The following is a 25,690-nucleotide window of genomic DNA, read 5'->3' as shown; positions in this document are numbered from 1 at the left end:
TTAGCTACAGTACTTGCAACCTTAGGCGTTACTGTTTGACGTGAACTGGACTGATCGGTGAATGATCGGTGACGGATGTTTGACTGATCGATGACTGATCGGTGATCGGTGACCCATTGGATCCGTCAGATACGTCAAATAAGCTATGTGAGAGTTACCGTGACAACGGTCATCGATCAGTCCGTTCTTTAATTTTATGCACGGATCGGACGGATACCTGTATATTTAAAATTCGTATGTGAAACGAACTTTGGAATAGTAGCATGTGACAAACGCGGACCTCGATGAAGACACCTTAGTCGATCTCTAAAAGGAAGTCGTCAAACGACGCACTTATACAAACTGTATCATTATAATATTTATTATTAAGGTCTTTCCTTTTTCTAAAGGGAAAGACCTTACTGTATTTCTTCTGTTTATTATTATTATTATTATTATTATTCTTCCGCCAAACTTTGACGAAGTTAGCAGCCTTAACCGTAAGACGTGTCGCTTTCATGTTCACACTTTGTATCGGTGTCATGAATACCTATCCAGAACTCACCCTGTTAGTCGAAATATTTTGTCGGTTCGGAGTAATCCCTCCGAAACCCAAAAACCTTGTTATCGTTCCAACACCGTAACCGTAATAGGTAGAAAAAAAACAAAGGGTGAAATTTGTTCAGGACCAGACCCCGGTTCTTCGTTACATTTGGATCGAAAAGATTCAACGACTCATTGGTAGGGTTATGCCCCTATGAAAATTAACCGGTGTCGGTTGGCCACCAAAACTCAGAAACCGTAAGTCGTAGACACCTAGGATCTTCACCATTCATCATCAATTCATGTGACTTTGAAAAATACCTCAAGGTCAAATTTGTATGTTGACCTTGACCTTTGACCTAACACCTTGTTATGGGATAATCTCAGAAACCATTATACTTACAGAAGTTTTAAATAGTGGAAAATGTTTGGGTCATTATGGCGCAACTTTGTTACATTTTGACCGAAGAGATTTGACCTTTCTGTAAGGGGCATAACCCCTGATTTAGGTTTCTGAAAAGACAAAATCAGCTTTTACTATATAACCAAAGGTCCTAGACCCGTGGGGTCTTCACCAATGACATTGGGGACGAATGACCTTGACAAAGGTCACAATGTCAAAGGTCAAGGTCATGTCCCAGATAGCGAATTATGTGTTTTTGACCTTATTTTAAGCATTTTGAGTGTGTTTTAAGTGTTTTTAAGGTTGACCTTGACCTTTGACCTTTCAACTTTTTAGTCGATATCTCAAAAACGGTTAATCTTACAGAAATAGTAAACAGTGAAAAATGTTAAGGTGACTGAGGCACAACTTTTTTACATTTTGACCGAAGGGATTTGACATATTCTTAAGGGGCATAACCGCCGTTAACGGTTTCTGAAAAGGTAAAATTAGCTTTAACTCTTGAACGAAAAGTCCTAGACCCATGGGGTCTTTTACAATGACATTGTGGACCAATGACCTTCACAAAGGTCACAAGGTCAAAAGTCAAGGTCATGTCCAAATTATCGAATTTATTGTTTTTGTCATTTTTTAGCGGTTTTATGTGTGTTTGAGAGCTTTTCAATGCATTCTACGCCTATTGCAACATATACTTTACATTTCGAAAAGGAAAGACCTCTCAATTGTTCAAGAACAATTGACATTTTAATTATGTTTGCATCTTTTTCCTTCTTATTAAATATAACGTTTAATTGGACAGCTTGACACCGATTTACACAATAGTAATATACCGGCTAATAATCTTCAAACCGCTGCCTAAACAGATGAACAGTTTGCATTGTTTTTGTAGACTTCTTTCTAACCTTTGTTGTTGTACCTTTCTTTCTACAATATAACGTGGCTTTCATTTTGTATTTCTTGCCAATAACTATAATATTGTTACAATGCATAACATAAAAGCATAAAAGCATGGTTTAAAACAATGTAGTTAAAATTCGCACAGAAAAGTTTATTACATGTTTTATCATGGAAGTAATATTTATTTCATTTTACTTCCTAGGTTTTCTGCATGAAACACACATGCATTTAAGACCTAGAAACATGTATATTATATTTGAGTTGCAATTACAGAGGCGGATTTAGAGGGGGGCCCAGGGGGCCCGGCCCCCCCCCCTTTTTGGGAAAAAATTTGGTTGCTTAAATAGGGAATCACTGAAGCGTGACTGGAGTGGGCCCCCTCTTAGGTCAGTCAGTGGGCCCCCACTTATGAAAATTTCTGGATCCGCCACTGAATTACATATAATGTACAGTACCAAATGCAAGTGTTTGGTGGCATTGAAAAGATTTGAAAAATAGAGAATAATGGGCATCATGGGCATGTGCAGAATAATTGTCAATATTAAGAATAGGAAAAGATATATGTTATTTCTCGTTATAAAAAAAATAAAGATAGAGAATAACGGGCTCAAGAGAATTGGATCATGATGATCTTAAATGTGTAGGAATTAAACAGAAATGGGACTTTCATATAAATTGATTTGTTATAAATTAGTTAAATTCTGAATTAAATTGTTTTATATTTTTCTTGTGGGGGTCAGGGGGATCTTTAAAGCCCCCCCATACAATTTATTATTTTATTGTAGAAGGTGGCATGGTATCCTATAATAACTTGCATTGCATCCACTTATTTGAACTCAAAGTTTTAATAGTGAATTCAGACAATTAATGCATTAAATTGTAATGTGCCTATCTGGTAAGGATCAAGCCGCCTCTAATCTAGTGGTTGTTGTTGGCTGTCATATTTGCTTCTGGAAATTATTTTGTTGTAAACTAGGATTTTAGATTTATTTTTTGAATTGTTTCACTATACATGTCAGGGCCTTTAAAATGTTTAATAGATGACTTAAAATGTTGTATATATTATGGGATTTTCCTATTGTTGAAGACTGTATTGTTGCCCGGCTTACATCTGCTTCATTTCAACTATGGTGGATAGTTGTTTCATTAGTAATCATGTCACATATCCTTATTCTTATATTGTTATTAGAATTAAAAAAAATATCATTGAAGGTGTGGTGGGGGTTGGAACTCCCCCTTTTTGAAATGGCTGAATCCGCCCCTGAAAGATTAGACAAAATAGACCCTAAAAATAAAGAAGAGAAAAAAATGAGGTGCCTGTATATGAACAATAGAGATTCTTATTGGACAAAAGTATATAGAATAGATAAAAATAACCCTAATTTTAAATCAAAGAATAGAGAATCAAAGAACACCCATCCAAACCCTCATGATTTGATGACATTTAAAATCTGCAGTAATCCTGGGTATTTCAACAAAAAACAAAATGATGAATTTGACTATTTGTTCATAACCGCCAAGAAAAAGTAACAACATCATCTGATTAAATATTTATTTTATAGCTATTATAATGTCTAACAGAATAGTTTATGTCTAACATTCATGCTACTGAAAGTCAACTTAAAATGAACTTGTTTTCAAAAGACAAATCAATATTTGAATATGTATTAAAATGAAACTATATGTGTATATAGAGTCATTTCTTATATGTACAATACTTCAACAATTTGAAATCACATACTTTTTTTATTTTTTTTTGTATTCTAATTTTTCAGTCTCTGATTTGTACCTGACAAAAATATTATTGTTGACACCACTACTAACTATTAGTTTCTAAAGGATCAGTTTCACTAGAGTGATTAATTGTGTGAAGCTGAATACTCAATTCTCAAATAATAAAAACAACATGTACAGGGGTAACCTTTTCTTTATACATATAATGTCTATGTATTTATCTGTTGTTCTGTTCTCTCTTTGAAAACAGATCTGAGAATTCATGTCCTGCATGTTCTGACATCTTTCTTAGTGTGAAAAATGAAGTGAGACTTTTCTGTTTTGAGTTGTTGAAAATAGTATGAGGGAAAAATCAGTTGCAAATAATTTATGATGGATGGTCTATATGGGTTAACAAAATAGATAATAATGGCCAAAAATATAAACAATGTTAACGGGGAAAAAATATCAAAAATTATAAAGAATAATGGGGTGCTAAAGAATGAAGAATAGAAAATAATGAGGAGCTTAAATAAAATGAATAGAGAATAATGGGGTGTTAAAATATAAAAAATAAAGAAACATGGCATATATTTATGTATAGAAGAAGAAGAAGAATTATTTATTATACATGTTATAGTGCAACTTGAATATACAAATAAATACATGTTTTAAAATACAAAATAATCAGCCAGCCAAATAGGCTTATGATGCACTTTCTGATGATAATAGTCTGAATCATGAAAATGATTTTTTAAATCAAAATTTATATATATATATATATATAAATAAACATTTAAAAAATCGAGAAGTGAAAAAAAAACACCCTCAGAACCTCATGTGTTTTATTTTAAAATGTGTATGACTATGCCCTAACAAAGTTTGAAAACCCATCCAAAGTATTATTTTACATGTTTTAAAAGTGAAAGACAAAGTATTTTTTTCCTCTATGTATTTTTACCACAGTTAGTGATGTTGGAGACATGACATTATGTTTGTCCTTTTTTCCAATAAATTCATACTGCATTGATTTAAATATTTCAGAGACAAACATTAAATTGTCCATCTTTAGCCCCCTCCCCCCCCCCCCCCCCGTACTTCTGTTCTTTATTTTTATGTATGTTATATTTATTTATGCCCGTTGCACATTTATGCACATGTATTAGTAAGCATTTTGTTTACACAATAAATAAAGTAAATAATTGACACATAGGATTATATGTATTACACAAATTTGTGATGACAGGTGTTCCAAAATAAGGACACATAGGAATAAACAAATATATTAATTCATATGCCCCCACCTGTGACATGTTTAATGCCAATTTTATTAAATGATGAAGAAGACATTCAATTTCATTGGTGAGTTTACATAACCAATTAAATCTTGTAATTATACCCCCAAAAAAATGGAACAAAAAGTCAATGTCATCTTCATTGAATTCATTAACAAATTAATTTATTTAACAACCGCCACATCATTATTACATATACTTCGTTGACTTCGTCGATTTACAAAAGAAACAGATCAACATGAAGACAGTGCGCAGAGAAAAGGTCAGTATACATTTTGCATACGATTCTCTGGTAAAAAAAACAACATTTTATACCCTGGTCAGTTAATTAGGGAAAAGATTAAACAATTTTAAGGTTTTATAGTTTTAAAAATTATATCTCATAATGATTTTAAACTGAACTGCTACATTATTATACATTATAGGTTGAAAAGTGTTTCACCCAAATTCCCATTTTTTTTTCATTTTAAACTTCTTCTTTTTTTCTTATAATGATTCTAAAATAGATTTTGTTGAAAGTTTTCTTGTGAAAATCATTCTACATTCTTGTTAATTATTGTAAAAATATCAATTATCTAAATAGCCACTTACTCGAAAATCAATTTCAAATAATTATCGAAATTAGTCCAATTACGTTAATAAATCAATTTCACGTGGGTCTATTTTACGTTTTACTATATATATACATTTAAAAATGTGAATGTAGGACGACAAAAAAAAAGTCGCAATTCAGTTATGAGATTACAATTTCTTAAAAAAGAAGCGTTAAAATATTGCTTTCATTTCTTGAACTATTAAAAATGAAAGTTTTTTTTTTAAACATGCACATTAAAAAAAAAAAGATCCCCTGAAAACTAATAATGATAAGATGTCAAAATGGCTTTGTATTTAAATGGCTTCATGGTGTCCTTTGCGTGAAAAAAAATTAATATAAAAAATGCCAATTGATTGTTTAAAATTTTTCTCATATACATTAATTAAAACAATTGGAAGTAATTTATCATGAGTCGAATTTCTGTCCGTTTGCCTACAAATGCTTGTCCCAGCATAAGAGATTATGCATTAAAGTATTCAACAAAAGGTTGATATTTCTATATTTTTAGATAGTTTTGCGAAACAGAAGTTTTGCCGTTTCTTATTCGATTTTTTTTAGACAGTACATAAGTTTACAAAATGTGCATATATAATCATTTTAATTTCTACATAAAAGCAACAAATTATTAATTTCCCCGGCAATCATTCTTGTTACAAGACCTACCTATAATATTGTATTTATTGTCAACTTGTCCTGAATATGATGCAAATTTGCCACTGGACGTTAAGCAACCAACAATCAATTCATTTACCTCTATTTAGATATAAAGTTCCTTAGCATAACAGGAGAATAAACTGAGAGAGGAAGTTTATGCATTCATCATATAATATAAATGTTCCAGACCATATGAGTATTTAGACCGTACGCGTACGGTCTGGACCGTATGCGTACGGTCTGGACCGTATGCGTACATTTTCAAAATACGCATACGGTCGGACCGTACGCGTACGGTCTGACTAATATTAAGAAGTTGGTCACGTTTATCAGATACAATCTTATATAACAGATCAATATAACTTATATATCAAATTAATGTAAAAAGTTCATTTGTAATTAAAATTAAAAAAAATAATATTATAACTGTTAAAAAATCACGTTTATTTAATCTGTTAATCTCCTGTATTTAGCATGTCAGTAATTCATAAACTGAAGCCAAGTATGCTAATTGAAATTGAAGTTATCGGAAGTAAACTTAGAGTGGGAGGACAATCGTTTTAGAATATTTAGGAACTTTACAAAAAAAATATGCAAAGTAACGTGCATGTACAAATTATGTTACTGTAAAAAAAAATATGACGCTCTTTGTGGAAGTCAGTGTCACCTTGAGTACCAAAATAGGATTCACGGATATTCAAAGAAATACATATTTAATTTCAATTTTTCGCTTAAACATTTTATCCATATACATGTAATAATAACAATTTGTATAACTAAAAATAATGATTTTGATGAATATCTATTTACATTTAACCCATATGATCCCAAAACATCAGCTGGACCGTACTCGTATACTCATACGGTCCGACCGTACGCGTATGGTCGGACCGTACGAGTATACGTATACGGTCCGGACCGTACGCGTAAGGTCCAAATACTCATGTGGTCTGGAACATAAATACATGTAACGTTATTCTTTATTGTCATATAAGTAAAATGATACTTGAGACATATAAAAAAAGAAGATGTGGTATGATTGCCAATGGAACAACTGTCCACAAAAGACCAAAATGACTCAGATATTAACAATTATATAGGTCACCGTACAGCCTTCAACAATGAGCAAAGCACATGCCGCATTGTCGGCTATTAAAGGCCCCGGAATGACAATGTAAAAGATTTCACAAATAACGGCCTTATATATATAAAATAATGAACGAAAAACAAATATGTAAAACATAAACAAACGACAACCACTGAATTACAGGCTCCTTGTGACATACATGCATAACAAATAATAAGAACTACACATATTTGTAAAAACACACTAACGCACCTGGGGCGGATCTAGCCATTTTTAAAAGGGGGTTCCCAACCCAGGACAAAAGGGAGGTCCAACTATAGTCCCCATTCAAATGCATTGATCGGCCAAAATAACGGGGTTCCAACCCCCCGAACCCCCTCCCCTGGATCCGCAAATGCACACATACATGTATACATGTATACAACCATAGAACAAAAGTGAGTTCCCACTGAAAAAATGTCCTATCATTTCAACCAAAATCGATATTTGAAAAAAAGTAATTTTATGAGCGATTATTATAAAATATATACAATGTACCATAAGATGTAAAAAGTCTGAATATTTATTGTTTATTTTGCCATGATTTTCGTGAGTTTCGTTTTCCTTATTTGAAAGGTTAAACACAAATGCAAATGTTTTCGATTTTAATTTGGTTAGAATACATGTAAAGCAAGCTTTTCAAGAAATATTTTACTTTCTGTTAACCTTGTCAGAAAATTAAAACGTGCACGATGGAGAGTTGTCTCATTGGCACTCACACCACATCTTCCTATACATCTATGAATAATATCAAAGCCAAATAATTAATAAAACGTTAAATATTTTTACATCTTATGGTATCGATTTTAAAATTTAAAAAAAAAATCGATAAAAAAACTACTTGATATTTTTTTTGAAAAATATTGAATATATATGTATATGCAAACATGACTATATAAGAGTTCCTTGTCATCAGCTCTTTTAAAAAGACTGTTATATCAAGGATTTGTATAGTTAGATCTAACTATACAAATCCTTGGTTTTATCAACTTGAGGAACCCGTTTCTCGCTTAGTCTGTTTCTATAACAATCCCGGGTTTATATTTAAAATCATTTAATAGGACTACGTTTTATTTTGGTGGTTGAAATATATATATATATATATCATATATGCCATGTGATTATATGTACGTATATTTTCATACTGTATATCTACCCTTTACTACGACTAAAATAGGCCCAATAAAGCGGACCAGTATCAGAATCCGCCACTGTATAATATATTAGGCAGCAACCATTTGATTTTCGGGGGGGGGGGGGGGGTGTGCTATGTTTTTTTTTGGAAAAATAAGTTTGTTTCTATTTTTTGGATAAAAAAATAATTTGTTTTTGATTCTGAGAAAAAAAATTATTTGTTTCACCCTCAGCTGCCACTATATTTAGTCCAAATAATTATTTGGACTGAAAAAAAATATAATAGCCTTTCAAGACGTCATAATTATTTGGAATGAAAAAAAATATAATAGCCTTTCAAGATGTCATAATTATTTGGACTACCACTATATGTATAATGCTAAAATTGAAAGAAAAAAAATGTTTTCGACTTGTCGCGAAAAAAAATAGATTGTTTTTTGCCGCAGTCGAAAAAAAAATTGTCCAGAAAAAAAACCCATAGTCTCACACCAGAAAATCAAATGTTTGCTGCCTTATTCTTTGGGTTTATATATACAGTTTGTGTTCTGATTTTTTTCATCCGATTGTCAAAATACGGAAATAGGTCATTTCTGTATTCGACGTTGCAGTTCAGAAATAGTTCGACCCGGTAACTTCCGTTTTTCCCATGTGTCAAGATTGGTAAATTTATTTGACAAAAAAATTATACTTCATGGTCCAAATCATAAGAACACCATAGTATAACAATTCGCTGTGATTGATCAAAAACTGGTAAAACTGCAGTTTGGTTATACGAAATGAATAGGAAGTGAGTTTCTTGTAGGAGAACAAATCGTGCTCTTCACGACTTTTAACGAAAGTCTATATATTTTACATTTCAAGTCAAGTTATACAAGTCTATCAAGATAGTCAATATTATAAGTTATATGGTTCGCTACTGACTCCCTACAGATCCATAGAGTGTTAGTAAAATCCATAGGGGGTGAGGCCAGAGACCAAGTCCCCTATGAATTTTATTCACCCTCTATGGATCCGTAGGCGGTCAGTAGTTAACCGTATAACGAATATATCGGACGCTGGACTTTTTCTGTGGCGTTTTGTTAAAAAATAAACAATAAATTACAACAACATTAATAGATGACGTCGCCATTAACGTGTCACAAACCCCATTGAATCTTACTCACCCCATACGGTCTCATAGGGGTCACCACGTGACAGCGTTTAACCGATCACAACGTGATAATTCATCTGTGGGCCAATAATGGCCAATAATTCCTTTCCCGCTAGACCTCATTTCCCGTTTTCACGAGACAATAATTTGACTTTCATATGCCACGCTTATAAAAAATCGGCAATCCCGCGTCACACTTATACCCCAATGAGACCCACATAGCTGTTACGACTTGTCCTGTCGCATGTGTCGAGGCCACTTTTCAGTTGTTTGTGCTCGATTTGTGTGTATTCATTTAGATTATCAATCTTTCTGCTTAAAATATCAGAATGGATACAACTTATTTTCAGGAAAATATTTTTTGGACAAAGGGGCTTATTCTTCACCAAGATGGGGAGAGGGGAAACAAACATTAACTTTAAATGATGTGCTCCAGTATTTTTCACACTAATTTATCCTCCATTATGAAAATCTGCCCCATCCCTGTTATAATAATTGATCAGGGTACTTACTACTCAAAACAAGTGATTTTAGAATCACTTCTTTAAGTGATTTTGGCTGTGAAATATTAAAAAAAAATCTAAAAAATAGACACAGACTTCAAATCACTGAAACAAGTAATTCGAGAAGATCACTTAAATAAGTGTTTATAACTTTTCCACAAGCTTGATTTTTTAATTGGTAAAAAGACAAGAATTGCATTGAAAAAACAACTATGTCCATCTAGAAATTGTCGTTTGCTTGATAAGCCTGTCAGTGTTTACAATTTATTTAAAATATGCATTTTCTGGAATAATTTGTAGATCAGGACATAACCTTGAAGTATATCAATTTAACTCTAAAGAAAACCAATCAGGTTACCTAATATTGTTGACCTTTGTCTAATAGTCATGATAGTCACAAAGTTAATGTATATTTGATTACAGAACCAGGGATGATTCCACTATATAGCTTAGGGCCGCTGAGTGGCCCTTACATTGGCCAGCGGCCCCAAAAAAATGTACATGAAAATGAATTCCCAATTCAGGAAAATAAAATAAAAATCGATATTTCCGGAAAAGTTTCTGTGACACCGATTAAGGCAACTATAATTTTTCATAGTTTGTTGTCAAAACGTTTAAAAATCCGGATAAGAATGCTGTTTACAATCGCATCTTAGTAACAACGATTTAAATATGTCAACATGTGGGAAACAATTTTAGCAGCCAAATACAATTGATTAATATGTTATGGGAGTATTGGATCTTGTAAAAGCAGATCTCCCAGCAGGTTGATAACTAGAGGCTCTCAAGAGCCTGTATCGCTCACCTGATTCTACTTGGGTTTTTGAAATCATATAAAAAAATATAAAATTTGGCTAAAAGTGACAACACAACCTCATTTATAAGGAAAGGAACATGTTTAATTTCATTCAAAAGTCCCCCACTGGCGGCCATCTTGGATGACGGATCGGCTACAAAGTAACAACACTTGGTCAGCACCTAATAAGGAACATTCATGCCATGTTTGGTTTTATTCCATTCAGTGGTTCTCTAAAAGAAGTCATTTGTATGCATTTCCCATAGGGTCCTATGTTAAACTAAGTCCCCTGCTGGCGGCCATCTTGGATGATGGATCGGCTACAAAGTAACAACGCTTGGTCAGCACCTCATAAGGAACATTCATGCAATGTATGGTTTTTTTCCATTCAGTGGTTCTCTAAAAGAAGTCATTTGTATGCATTTCCCATAGGGTCCTATGTTAAACTAAGTCCCCCGCTGGCGGCAATCTTGGATAATGGATCGGCTACAAAGTAACAACACTTGGTCAGCACCAAATTAGGAACATTCATGCCATGTTTGATTTCATTCCATTCAGTGGTTCTCTAAAAGAAGTCATTTGTATGCATTTCCCATAGGGTCCTATGTTAAACTAAGTCCCACACTGGCGGCCATCTTAGATGATGGATCAGCTACAAAGTAACAACACTTGGTCAGCACCACATAAGGAACATTCATGCCATGTTTGGTTTCATTCCATTCAGTGGTTCACTAGAAGAAGTCATTTGTATGCATTTCCCATAGGGTCCTATGTTAAACTAAGTCCCCCACTGGAGGCCATCTTGGATGATGGATCGGCTACAAAGTAACAACACTTGTTCAGCATCCCATCAGGAACATTCATGCTATGTTTGGTTTTATTCCATTCAGTGGTTCTCTCAATCTAATTAAAAACCGATCTCTCATCGCTCCTGTTTCTGATATGTCGCGTGGGAGATCTAACGAAACCCGCTTTGAGGTCACATGTGAGTGAACTAAAAGTTATGAATTTATAAAGATATGCAAATAAGTTGACGACCTATTAATAAGCCAATCAAAAAAGTTTATGAATTATTTTGACTGACGATTTCGTCGTAAATAAAATGAGTTACATCCCTTTGCCTTACGTTAAACTTCCAAGATCGTGGAAGACTCAATTTCATTGGTCGAAAAAGACACACCTACGAGGTCACTCACATGTGACCTCAAAGCGGGTTTCGTTAGATCTCCCACGCGACATATCAGAAACAGGAGCGATGAGAGATCGGTTTTTAATTAGATTGTGGTTCTCTAAAAGAAGTCATTTGTATGCATTTCCCATAGGGTCCTATGTTAAACTAAGTCCCTGGCTGGCGGCCATCTTGGATGATGGATCAGCAACAAAGTAACAACACTTGGTCAGCACCAAATTAGGAACATTCATGCCATGTTTGATTTCATTCCATTCAGTGGTTCTCTAAAAGAAGTCATTTGTATGCATTTCCCATAGGGTCCTATGTTAAACTAAGTCCCACGCTGACGGCCATCTTAGATGATGGATCAGCTACAAAGTAACAACACTTGGTCAGCACCACATAAGGAACATTCATGCCATGTTTGGTTTCATTCCATTCAGTGGTTCTCTAAAAGAAGTCATTTGTATGCATTTCCCATAGGGTCCTATGTTAAACTAAGTCCCCTGCTGGCGGCCATCTTTGATGATGGATCGGCTACAAAGTAACAACACTTGGTCAGCACCACACAAGGAACATTCATGCCATGTTTGGTTTCATTCCATTCAGTGGTTCTCTAGAAGAAGTCATTTGTATGCATTTCCCATAGGGTCCTATGTTAAACTAAGTCCCCTGCTGGCGGCCATCTTGGATGATGGATCGGCTACAAAGTAACAACACTTGGTCAGCACCCCATAAGGATAATTCATGCTATGTTTGGTTTTATTCCATTCAGTGGTTCTCTAAAAGAAGTCATTTGTATGCATTTCCCATAGCGTCCTATGTTAAACTAAGTCCCCCGCTGGCGGCCATCTTGGATGATGGATCGGCTACAAAGTAACAACACTTGGTCAGCACCTCATAAGGAACATTCATGCCATGTCTGGTTCCATTCCATTCAGTGGTTCTCTAGAAGAAGTTCAAAATGTAAATTGTTAACGACGACGACGACGGACGACGCTGGACGACGACGACGACAAACGACGGACGCCAAGTTGTGAGAAAAGCTCACTTGCGAAGGGCCAGGTGAGCTAAAAATGGGTGTCAAAGCAGACCTCGGCAGAGAGCAAATTCAAATTTTGATATAACATTGATGTAATATAATATGATGAAAACTTGTTTTGTAAAAGAAATTATTTCCTCAAAAGACAAAAGTTTGAGCGTTTTTTGAAAATAATGCTGATGATAGACCATTCATGAAATACGGTGTCATCATTATTGAACTATTTCAAAAGTTTTGAAGATGATCCAAATAATTTTAAAGAACACTGGTTCAATGCTTTAAATATCTTATCAATCAAGTATATGAACTTTTGTAATTGCTTTTCTGAATTCGACAATTGACCAGTTCAATTTAAAATCCATTTGAATTCAGGTAAATTTATAGAGATGACCTGCTGTTGAAAAAATACCTGATGAATGATTTTTTTCAGTGGTTTATGTTAGCTGAAATATATGTTTTTGTAATAGGCCTAGGTAACTATAGCTAAGATGATAGACTAGTGCATCATGTTCAATGGTAATTATGTAATAACAGTAGACCATCCAGAATTATTCAAAATGTTACAACTTACATGAACATCAGTGTACAGGTTAAACTTAATAATATACATTTTCCGTTTTTCAGGAAAATAATGTTATTTCGTCTTAGATTTTATGCTTAAAAAATTCCCAATTAGAATAAAAATTCCCAATTTGATGTTCAAGGGACCCATTTGAAAACACCTGGAATCATCCCTGAGAACAATTCTCAAGGGTACTTTTAAAAGCTTAAGCACACTAACTTACTGCCCAAGCGCACTTGTGAAGTTAATATTCATAGAAAATGGGATATTTGATCTTTGTAGGAAAATTATAAAAAGTTTGAAAATATTTGAATAAGTCCAAGTATACTTCCTTTTAAATTGGAAATGCAAGACAAGCAACAGAAATAATGAGTACTGACATGGTCAAGATGGTAAATGAATAAGGGGAAACAAGTTGCAAAATCAAACTCATGAAAAAGAGAAATAAAACGTCAAAAAACAACAAGTACGCTAGTATCATGTATTACATGTATTAGTAAAAACTAAATCAATGCATCTAACATGTCTATAACATGTAAAACATGTAAAAGTAGGAACCCAAATTTCACTCAGTTTGAAATATTTTTTACATGCTTTTATTAAACAATAAAATGCTAGAATTGCAAAATTAGTCAATTTCTGATGAGCTTTGGCATAAGAACACAGACCACCTCTCTTTGACTTGATAGTATTTATGGTTCTTTTAGATTCCAATTGGTTTTCTCATACATGACAATTGTCTCAGTGTCTAGAAGTTGTTACTCATGCATATTTTTTTAATTTTTTTTCGGTTTTACTGGTCAGGCTTTTTCATACATTTTAGATTTCACATTTTCCAGTAATGGGGTTTTATTCATTAAATCATGTAAATATGCTAAAAAAGGGAGTATTTCATTTTTTTTCACACAGTAACTTAAAAATACTTTCACCAGTTCTCAATAAAACTTTGGTTTATTGTTTAATCATGTTAATCTTTTGACTGAGTGACATGCATTATAAACATGATAAAGCTCCTTTTTGATTTCTAAAAATTTCTAATATATATATATATATATGCAACGCCATCATAGGTTTGAACGTAGTTTTCAATTTAGACTCGTATATATATATATATATATATATATATATATATATATATATGACATTGAGAAGTTTATATTGAACTTCATTCTTTCAAAATGTGGCAGGTGTATCATTAGCTCATGGTGCAGATGTTTATTATATTATATAGTTTACACTTTAACAAATTAAAAGATCAAGTTAGAATGTTGTTCCAATATATTTAGGAATTTTTAACCAGCAGGTGACTATGTTTTACCATGATGATGCAATACTCTCAGACTACATATTTAGAAAAAGTGTGCATACGGTGCAGACTGAACACATACAGTTCAAATACTGGTACTTGTATGGTCTGGAACAGATGAACATGAGTGCTAATATTTCCATAACAATGGACAACAGACTATTTACAATAATAAGTTACAAAAAAAAACCCCATAAAAATTAGTATATTATTACATTTTTTTCCAATTTCAGGTAGCCAAATGGTCACTTGTATTATTTGACATTGATGGCAATACAGCAAAGGTCAGATCAGCAAAACTGTCATCAGCTACAAAAAGTGCTAAAGTAAACTTGGTACTGGGTACCAAATCATTGGAAGTAGAAGTTCTTGAAATAGCAGGTATGTTTGATTATTAAATGAACTTTTTGTACATTAAAAATTGCTTTTTAGGCTAAGACTTGTTGAGTAAGACGCTTTTCTTTTACTATCGTGATGATGGTGAATAGAGCATTATCGTACAAAATTTATTGTCAGAGATGCCAAGTATATATATACTATTGTTTTTATTGCTATGACTGATAATTTTCATATTATTTAATTTCATTAAATGATATTAAAATATTATTGTTGAATACACATTTACAGTTGATACTGATCATGCTAATTTTATGGCAATGCACAATTACCATGCTTTTGTCATGTGTTTCTCGGAATGTTTATAAAGTCTTTAAACTCCAGATTTGTTCTATCTAATTATTTTTATTTTAAATGTGTTTTCTCAATTGAATTGTTTCATATTTTATGTTCAAGCTTTTTATAGCTGATAATATATATAGTACGTGGTTTATCATTGTTGAAAGCTTTACAACTGCCTGGTATTGGCTACATCCAATCGATTGGAAGTTGTCTCTGTAGCAATCATACTACATCTCACTTCATCATGTTTATTGTTGTACGAAAAAAAATGTGCGTTTCCAATACTTTAATTGATATTAATTCATCTACAAGATCTAAGAGATATTCATTTTCAATGAAATCAAAAATTTATGAAAAAAGACAAAGTTCTGTGTATTACAAGACAATTAAATATGCATTAAAACCCCACTTATGATGCTTATATCATGTATAAGGTATGACTCTTCACTGTAAAATACTGAGGATAACCCAATAAACCCATATTACTTCAAATTTATACTTGAATAAAGTTCACCTTGATTTACAACGTTTTGTTATCCATACTTGTGTGTGATTGAGCTTGGGTTTTAAATTTTTATTGAGATGGGTGTCTTTGTTACTTCACTTTTATGACATTTGTTTAATGAATTTATTGGTTAAATAATTTTTGATTTTTTCCTGAACAGAAACTGAAGAAGAGTTAGACTTGTATGAAGATGAATGGGAGAAAACTCATCGAGCTATTGCCATTGACAGGGAAATCGCCAGGAGACAAAACTTAGACCAGCAGGAGTACGGTTTTTTAGCTGTTTGGCCAGAAGAAACGGTAAGCCCAAATAAGTACTTTTTAAAATTTAGGAATATGAGGCATGATTGCCAATGAGAAAACTATCCACTAGAGACCAGATGACATATATGTTAATAATAATAGGCCTTTGCCAATGAGAAAAATGATGAGGAAAACCCTACAGCATAGTGATTTGTTAATGGCCATGAAATTAAACAAAAAATGAGAATATTTAAGAAATTGCTCATCAAAGGGCTTTAAAAACATGTGCATTTCAAATACTTTAATTGATATTAAGCTCTTAAGGTGGTACCTAACACTTAAACTAAAATGAAATTGGCTCGTTTAATTTTCTTAAAATTTTGACAAAGTATTTACTTTCACCCTTGGCAAAAATATAAAAAATTCAAAAAATCTGAACCAACCGTTTTATCAGAAAAATTACTGGTTATATAGCAGTTTCATAAACAACTATTTTAATCCTTGAGAAGCTTAATATTCAATTATGAACACTATGTCATTAAAACGTTCTGCTGATTTTACAGAGTAATCTCCCTGTAGTGTTAGGTACCACCTTAATGGTACTAAAATCAAAGTTTTGAAAACCTTGAACAGAAACAAAGCGGCATTTGCTATTTTAACCCAACAATAATCATGATCATGATGATAAGAGTCATAGAAAATTAACTTAAATAGTAACTTGAAATTTCAAACAAATATTTTTGTTGGTGACGTTGAAATTTTACCATTCTTAACTCTAATATTGGTTACAGTGTCTTTGAAAAATTTGTAATGTGTCAAGTTGAAACCATTGTCTTCAACAGTAGCACAAGAAATCTTTAGTTAACATAAAAATGGTATACTTGCCATTGATAAAAGTTTTAAGACATGTTTAATTGTTATTGGCAGGAATCAACAGCTGAGACAACAGATGAACATGTTGCAGAACCATTTCAGCCTGATGAGATTGAGGTATAAAACTTATATTTATATAAAAGATCATTATGTTTCAGCTATAGATTTTAATTTAGGTTGTAATTTTTAGATTTGAAACAAATGCTAGTATAATCAAACTGTCAAGTCTAAATTTAAGCATACATGTTTTTAGTCATCAGGTCATAACTTATTGTTAAAAATTGGACAACTTCCCTTGTATATGAAATCTGGGACTATTATACTAACAGGACTGGAAACTGATTGATTTGTTGAGACTTCATTGCCCTGAAAGCGAGATTATTGATTTTTTGTTTTGATTGACAGCTTATTGTGTCATATAGTAAATTAGCATTTGTTACAAATACTGAGGCAAAAAGATTTTTCCTGTTGTGGTTAATCAAATTGAAATAATTGAATGTTTTACTCTATTTTACAGAACTTACATATGTGATAAATACAGATGTAGATTTTAACATATAGATTTATCACATATGTAAGTTCTGTAAACATGGTAAAAAAGTGAAAAATATTCAATTATATCAATTTAGTTAAACCCAACAAGAAAAATCTTTTTCCTTTAATGCATACAATTTTATTGGTAATTACATAATCCTAAATTCAACGTCTTTGTAACAATATAAAAAAGATGTGGTATAATTGCCAATGAGACATTTCTCCACAAGAGATCAAATGACACAGAATTTAACAACTTTAGGTTACCGTACAGGCTTCAATAATGAGCAAAGCCCATACTGCATAGTCAGCTGTAAAAGACCCTGAACTGACAAATGTAAAACAATTCAAACCGGAAAACCAATGGCATAATTCATGTTAAAAAAATGATCTAAAACAATTATGTTACTCATTAACAAATGATGATAACCACTGAATTACAGGGTTCTATCTTGGACAGGCACATCAGATAAATACAAATTGAAATACTGCTTTAGAGTGGATGTGACTGTGGGTACTTGATTATATCCCAACAACTTAAATAAACCAAAATTCAACCTTTTAAAAATTTGACCACTGTGTTCGTATCAGGCTTCCCAATACATTAATATATGTAATGGTTAATAAGATGTAAGCCAGGAAAAAAGTGTAGTTATGATCTGTTTTATAAATGAAATAAGATGTACTTGTTTGCAGCTTATGACTGACATATATTAGGATAAAATTAATGTTTTCTATGTGTTTTTCAGGATACTGCTAATTCAGAACATGACACCTCCATTGGAGCTGATGACATTCAAGAGGAACAGGCTGACCCTCTGGGAATAGCAATTTTACCAGACCAGCCTACTGAGTTCAAGGTATGTTGAAAATATTCAGTCTACATTTGTATTTATCCAGCCAAAACCTATCCAATGTCAAAAAATAGGCAGAGGATGCCAGAGGCACATTCGTAGTTATAAGTTAAAATTTTCACTGCAAACCCAATAATTCTTTTCTACAGATTCGCTTGTCCAAACTCTTTGCATGTCTTTTGTCCAATAGAAAAAATACAATAGCTATAATTTCTCTGTGTAGTTTATTCACTGGATCATCAAATTTCTTTCGTAGAGAAAGATATCACTCAATGGTTAATTTACTGAGTAAAGGATCCTCTGCCAATAGTTCATTTGCCAATTATCGGTTTGATTCTGTTATAACAATCTTTTTAAACAAATTACTTCCCTCTGTCCATCCAGACTGAGAAATGGACATGTTGTACCAAAATTTTTATGCAAAATACAAATGAATCATGCAATAGCCCCACACAGCTGTTTATTAAGTTTCCTTTCAGTTGCTTCTATTAATCTAGTCTGAGTGACATAAGCCTTATAAATATAAATAAGAAGATGTGGAATGATTGCAAATGAGACAACTCTATACAACAGACCAAAAGACACAGAAATTTAAAACTATAGGTCACTGTATTGACTTCAGCAATGAGCAAAACCCATACTTGATTATTTCTTTACATCCAAATGTTATGATACTAATGCATTTTGCTGATCACAAAACTCAGAAAAGGTTGAACACTTCCCATCACTTGAATCGTTCTAGAATTATACCCCTTTACAAATGAAAAAATGCTGATTTTTTTTGTTTCTGTTTACTCACTTTAGTTGGCTGCAATTAAATGTTATGAACCTTATTCATAATAATTATTACTACAAAAGTAAGATCAAATTTGAAATTTTGTTGTATCAATTTAACTTTCCAGATCTAACGTTATGTCTGTTTGCAAATAGAAAAATTGCTAAATTTTTGTTTTGTTCCCAATGTCATAGGTTTGCCAAATGTTATGAAACTTATATGCAAGGTTTAAAACCACGAAACACAGATCTAGATTGAATTACTGTTCTAGAATTATGCCTCTTTACAAATTGAAAAATGCTGAATTTACGTTCTCAATCTTGAGTTTGCATCAACCAAATAAAATGTAACTTACACAATACTGAATACCACAAGACTCAGATCAAGTACAAATTAAGGTAGTGTCACTTTGACCATTTCTTCAATTATGTTCTTTAATAACTTTACATGATTTTTAATAGCACTATCTGTAATTTCTGTGGTTCATGAACTCATTCCTTTATTTGTTTTCCAAAAATATATTAATTTGGACAGAAAAAATGAAAATACTGTGGATTCATTTATTTTCGTGGGTACCAATTTTCGTGGATTAAGAAAAACTTGCATATTCGTGGATATTTAATTTCGTGGTTTTGCTTAAGTCTTCATACAAACCTATAGAAAAATTATCATTCGTTGAATATTTAATTTCGTGGTTTTAATGTGCCCAAGAAATCCACGAAAATTGGTATCCAACAAATAATAATGAAACCACAGTAGCACAATTGATAAACTAGACGATAATTTTAGATGTATTAGTTCGGCTGAATTGTCAATTAATTCCTTATAGAAATATTTATTTCATAGTTGTTTTTTTTTTTTTTTTGGCAGGGTAGCAAGAGTCGTTTAGTTAAAGTGTTATACCAAGGTGCTGGAGACTATAGTCAGACAAGAGCCGTTCCACAGAGAGAGCCATGTTTTAAGGGAGGCCTTACCCAAGACCAAGCAGATATTGTAACCAATCAAGTCCAGAATTATGAGAAAGGTGTTGTTGACAAACAAACTGAGACTGATTCTGTAATCATTTTATCAGACAAGAAAGATTTGCAGAATATACTGGCTGATTACAAGCCAACTCCAAAGACCACATCAGTGTCAACACAGACAGATCCTCCTGAAATTCCAGATATGAGAAGCCAGATCTTGGAAATTCTCAAGGTAGTAAAAGACATCCGTAGACACATCCCATCATCACGGCAATCCTTTTCCAAAGATTTACAGGACATATCACCATTCCCATCGTCTGATTTACAAGACTTAGACCTAATGGAATATGTGACCGGTTCACCTCCATCATCTAAATCAACACCAACAGACAGCTTTGATGCAACTGCATTATTTACTACTATGTTATGTCAAGCAGCAAGTATGCCATCATCAGCAAGTACTACCACTGGCCCTTCACTCCAACAAATGATGACTACAACACAACATATACCATCAGCAGTAGCTTCTTCATCTGGCCATGCAGATCAACAATTTTTGCCTACTACATCAACAACTTGTAACACAGACAACTTGTCACAACAAACAGAACAACAGGTCAGCACAACAGACCAAAGCATTTCAGTACCTATCACCACAGTTGCAGATATTCACATATTCCCCAAGAAAGTATCAGCAACACCAGGACCAAATTCATTAAATTCTAGTCAAATTTCCAATGCACTTCAGCATGGCACAACAGCAGCCCAAAACATGCCAACATCAATAACAAGACATAGAATCCGCACTCTGCCTCCAATTGATGAGCATGACATCATAACCTCAGCATCAGACATTGTTTCTACACCAGCAGAGTCAGTGGATTACACATCATTAGATATTGATAGCTCTCCAGGATCATCATTTAATCCTACACCAGTAACACTATCCCCAGTTCTACATTCATCTCCAGATATAACACTTCCTTTGAATAGTACCATTGCTCCATTACCAGACATTGCTCCATTTCGAGAAGCTAACACCACTCCAGCCAATCAGGTTTCATCAGCCATACATCATGTACGTCAGACATTATTGCAACCAACATTACCACTGTCATCAAATTCCTCTTTTACAAGGGATACAATTCAGTCATCTGTAGCTTTACATCATTTCAGACCAGCAAACGTATACAACTGCTATCCTGGACCAATTCATCAAGTAAAATCTAACACAGATATAGAAATTGACTTCCTTGAACTCCGAATTCATCCTGATACAGTCAGTAAAGTTTCAAGCAATAGCCTAACTGATTCGCAATTCATCTTTAACTTGGCAAAAGAGTTGTTTACTCCTGCAGAAATGTTTGGAAGGAACTACACCGGTCAGAAAGGGAAACAAAGTCTATCACCAAGAAGGAAGCATGCCATTGAGCACTGTGTATTTGACATCAAAGGACCACACATGCTAAAACAGATTGGGTCCTCTATCAACAACGGGATACGCAACATGTTCCGAAAGAAATAAATTTGAATACGCTTTTTGACATTTATTTATAACAATGGACTACAATATATTCACCTGGTGATAAACAATTATTATAAACAGTTATTGTTATTGTTCATTTAAAATGGACTTTCCCTCATTAATAATTTATGGACATCAGTTTTGTGGCTAAATAGCTTTCATTTACCTATTAAGGTGTGAAATAGTAATCTGGATATGTTGTGAATAGTTTTTATTGAAGTTTAATTTATTTTTGTTGATATATTTATTAAAATTATCACTTTATTGTAAACTCATCTCATTAGTTTTTAATAGTTACATTGCCTCAACAGAATATTTGTGAAACAGCAAAACAAAAGCTGTTGTGGGCTTTATTTCGAAAAAAATATTTCAAGATTGCTTACAATGCAAGTTATTTTATTGATTGTTGATTTTAACTTTCTAGAAATGTGATTGCTTAAAACTAACTTAAAACACAAGTTATCGACTAATTAGTTAGTATATGCACACAAGGTGTGATATAATTGCCAATGACACCAAAGTGGACATGTATTGTTTATGACCGTGTTAATGTCGATCTTGGGGAACCATCTATGACACACAAAAAAGGAATAGCACTTATTGCAGTGTTAAATATCAGTCCCAGAAAGGCCTTCAACAAGGAGCAAAAACCTATCACCTCACCTCAAGTTCAAAACACTAACTGGCATAAATTGCTTTTCTTCATTATAGTAGCAGTATATTGTTGTTGGCCGTTTGGTGACTTGAATTTTCAAATCCTTAGTTCTTTGAAGTGTAGATATTTGTCAATGACATGACATCATCCACTATATCAAGCAAGAGTGCACACTGAAATGTCTCACCTACTTTTCTAATCATTAATAGAATGTTGATAGTCCTAAATACAAACTTTATTACAACTGTTACACATGCTTAACATAACCAGAAAACTAAACATTGACCGATGTACCTTGAAAATGAGGTTAAGGTCGGATGAACCATGCCAGAAAGACATATACAACTTACAATTCTTCCATACAACGTATATATATTGACCTTTTGCTTATAGTTATAAGAAAAACGAACCGAAACACAAAAACTTGACACTGAGCAATGAACCGTGAAAAATGAGGTCAAGGTCAAATAAAACCTGTGCGAGACTTTAAGATATAAAATTTTTACGTACACCAAATATAGTTGACCTATTGCATATAGTATAAGAAAAGAAGACAAAAACTCCAAAACTGAACTTTCACCACTGAACCATGAAAATGAGGTCAAGGTCAGATGACACCTGTCGCTAAACATGTACACCTTATAATCATTCCATACACCAAATATAGTAGACCTATTGCATACAGTATGAGTTAAAAAGACAAACTCCAAAACTGAACTTTCACCACTGAACCATGAAAATGAGGTCAAGGTCAGATGATACCTTCACGCTAAACATGTACACCTAATAATCATTCCATACACCAATTATATTAGACCTATTGCATACAGTATAAGTAAAACAGACCAAAGCACAAAAACTTAACTTTGACCACTTAAACACCTCATCACTTTTTATTCCCATCTGTGAAAAGGAATAGAGAGGGGGCTTGATCACATTGTATAGTGCTGGAAACTTTTCATTGACGCATGTTGAAACCATTGTAAATACTTAATACAAATATAGGTCACGGTACTTTGACTCATAATGGTTTACTTTTATCAATTGTGACTTAGATGGAGAGTTGTCTCATTGGCACTCATACCATATCTTTATATCTATAAATAGCAATAAGGTTTTTAATCAGCTTGATTGTAAATAGCAGAACAGGGATAGCTGGAAATAAACTAGAACTATAACAAATAAAAGAGGACAACAATACTGAATTAACATTTACTCTAGATAGAACATACGAAACTGATCTATAAATATATACATGTATATGCAATATGTACAAGTACTTGTGTCAATAAATCCCAACAGATAATGATCGAAAATCATAAAGCTGACATACATAATATATTTAATTTCTATCATAAAATTATTGTCATAAAAAAAAGAAATAATTGCTTAGCAGAGTGCAGCCTGATACAACTGCACATGTTAAACCCTGAACAGTTGGGGCAAATTTGGACACTATTTTTAAGCTTGATACTGTGCGAATCAGAATTATCTGGATTGTGATCAAATATTTGACATAGAAAGGTTTCAGACACAAAATACATGACAAATTCTTACAGATTTATTGTGCAATACTGTGCAATTATAGATAATTGAACCCCTTGAAAAATTTAATAAACCCCAAACCTTTGAGTCCCTTGTTACAATATTTAGGCATGCCTAGTACTGTTCTTACATTTTGGCTATTTTAAATAATATGGAGGTATGAACTTTCCACTTAACTTCACAATTGTTACATTTACATATATATACAAGATTTGAAAAAAAGCTAGAATATAGCAAACAAAGTATTATTGACATACAAGTATCACACACAAAAGTTACAAAACAAAATCTGTACAGTGAAAACAGCTTCACATCCTTATGTGAAATAGAATTTTTATCTACAAATATATTTACAGTATGAGCATATATAAAAATAAAAAAAATACCAAAACTGAGTGACTAGAAATTTAGTACTTTTTGCACTGATCATTATGAACTGTTGCATTATTATTTAAAGTATATTTACAAGACACTGCATGATGCAATTATGGTGTACATGACACAGTATAAACTAAATCAGACATAAGGTTTGATAAAACTCTGGATTCAAAATGTAATAAGAAATGAATTTCATCTCCAATTTTTGCATAATGTACATATATATGTATATTTTATCAATATTTTAAAATACCCCATTTTCTGTTGAAGTCGTATACCTACACTAGATTTTGTCATTAGCTTTCTAAATTCAAATTTTGAGCAATCCAGCTATTTTGGGTTTAAAATATTGTAGTGAATGGTGGAAAAATAACAGTATACTCATACCAGTAAACACCTTTGAAATGTTTAAAACAATGTAAAATGATGTTGCATTAAATCAAACATAGAAATAACAATTTAAAAGATCCGTTCCAAATTTTTCAGTCATTTGTTCTGTTTATACATGTTACAGCATGTACAGAGGATTTACAAAAATATTCTAAATATAAAACTTTAAAATTTTATTTGTTTAATCAACATGAATTGCATTTATCTTTCTACTTGATTAAATGGATACACTAAATTATCTATTTTTTAATCATGTTAATGTTTGATCTGTTCTGTTACAATGCCAAATCTGTACTAAGATATAATAGGAAGATGTGGTGTGAGTGCCAATTAGACAACTCTCAACGCAAAAACAATAACATTGTATGAATTCAAATTAATTATGATAATTGCAAGAAAACATAAAAATGAGAAAGACACATAAGAAACAGAAGCCTAACAAGAAAAAGAAACTCGAATATAACATTGAAAATTGTAGAACACATACACATTGATATACATGTACAGCCATATAGGTATGCAAAATGTTAAAATCCAGATGGACCTCCATGGTTCAAAATTACATAAGGTAGGACTCTGTGAAGATGGTCTATGTATGCTGAACATTTCTGAGGTGTTAAGGTCAACCAGAAATCAGCAATTCCTTGGACAAGTTCATCTTTTTTTCTTGGTTTCACCTTATTCTGGAGATGCTGTTTCATTGCTGCCCAAACATTTTCAATGGGGTTGAGGTCGGGTGAAGATGCTGGAGTTTCCATAACAGAGTCAAGTACTCCATTCTGTCTCATCCACTCTTTGGTTGATTTGGATATGTGCTTAGAGTCGTTATCCTGTAAAGTACATAAAAATTATATAATAACAATGGGATTCTAAATCAAATCAATAATTCATGTTCATCAAG

General features: G+C 32.7%; 3 protein-coding genes across 3 annotated transcripts in view; 1 reads left to right on the top strand and 2 right to left on the bottom strand.

Annotated features, from left to right (window-relative positions):
* Positions 1-25,690, bottom strand: part of LOC143054482 (uncharacterized) — a 225,374-nt gene that overhangs the window by 161,350 nt on the left and 38,334 nt on the right. The window lies entirely within an intron of this gene.
* The window catches only part of LOC143055146 (uncharacterized), a 70,075-nt gene that overhangs the window by 20,022 nt on the left and 24,363 nt on the right, over positions 1-25,690 (bottom strand). The window lies entirely within an intron of this gene.
* Positions 8,972-22,092, top strand: LOC143054474 (uncharacterized). The gene is made up of 6 exons (XM_076227492.1): positions 8,972-9,126; positions 15,103-15,250; positions 16,213-16,352; positions 17,223-17,285; positions 18,452-18,562; positions 20,202-22,092. The coding sequence occupies exon 6, from the start codon at positions 20,499-20,501 to the stop codon at positions 21,819-21,821; it is 1,323 nt and encodes a 440-aa protein (XP_076083607.1). The 5' UTR covers positions 8,972-9,126; positions 15,103-15,250; positions 16,213-16,352; positions 17,223-17,285; positions 18,452-18,562; positions 20,202-20,498; the 3' UTR covers positions 21,822-22,092.

The sequence above is a fragment of the Mytilus galloprovincialis genome, chromosome 12 (genome assembly GCF_965363235.1).
Source record: "Mytilus galloprovincialis chromosome 12, xbMytGall1.hap1.1, whole genome shotgun sequence".
NCBI lineage: Eukaryota > Metazoa > Mollusca > Bivalvia > Mytilida > Mytilidae > Mytilus > Mytilus galloprovincialis.
Note: the sequence above shows the minus strand (reverse complement) of the source record. Positions and strands in the feature narration are given on the sequence as shown.

Bases quoted from the DNA above. Each gene is read 5' to 3' on its own strand.
- LOC143054474 (XM_076227492.1), top strand. From the start codon at position 20,499: ATGAGAAGCCAGATCTTGGAAATTCTCAAGGTAGTAAAAGACATCCGT.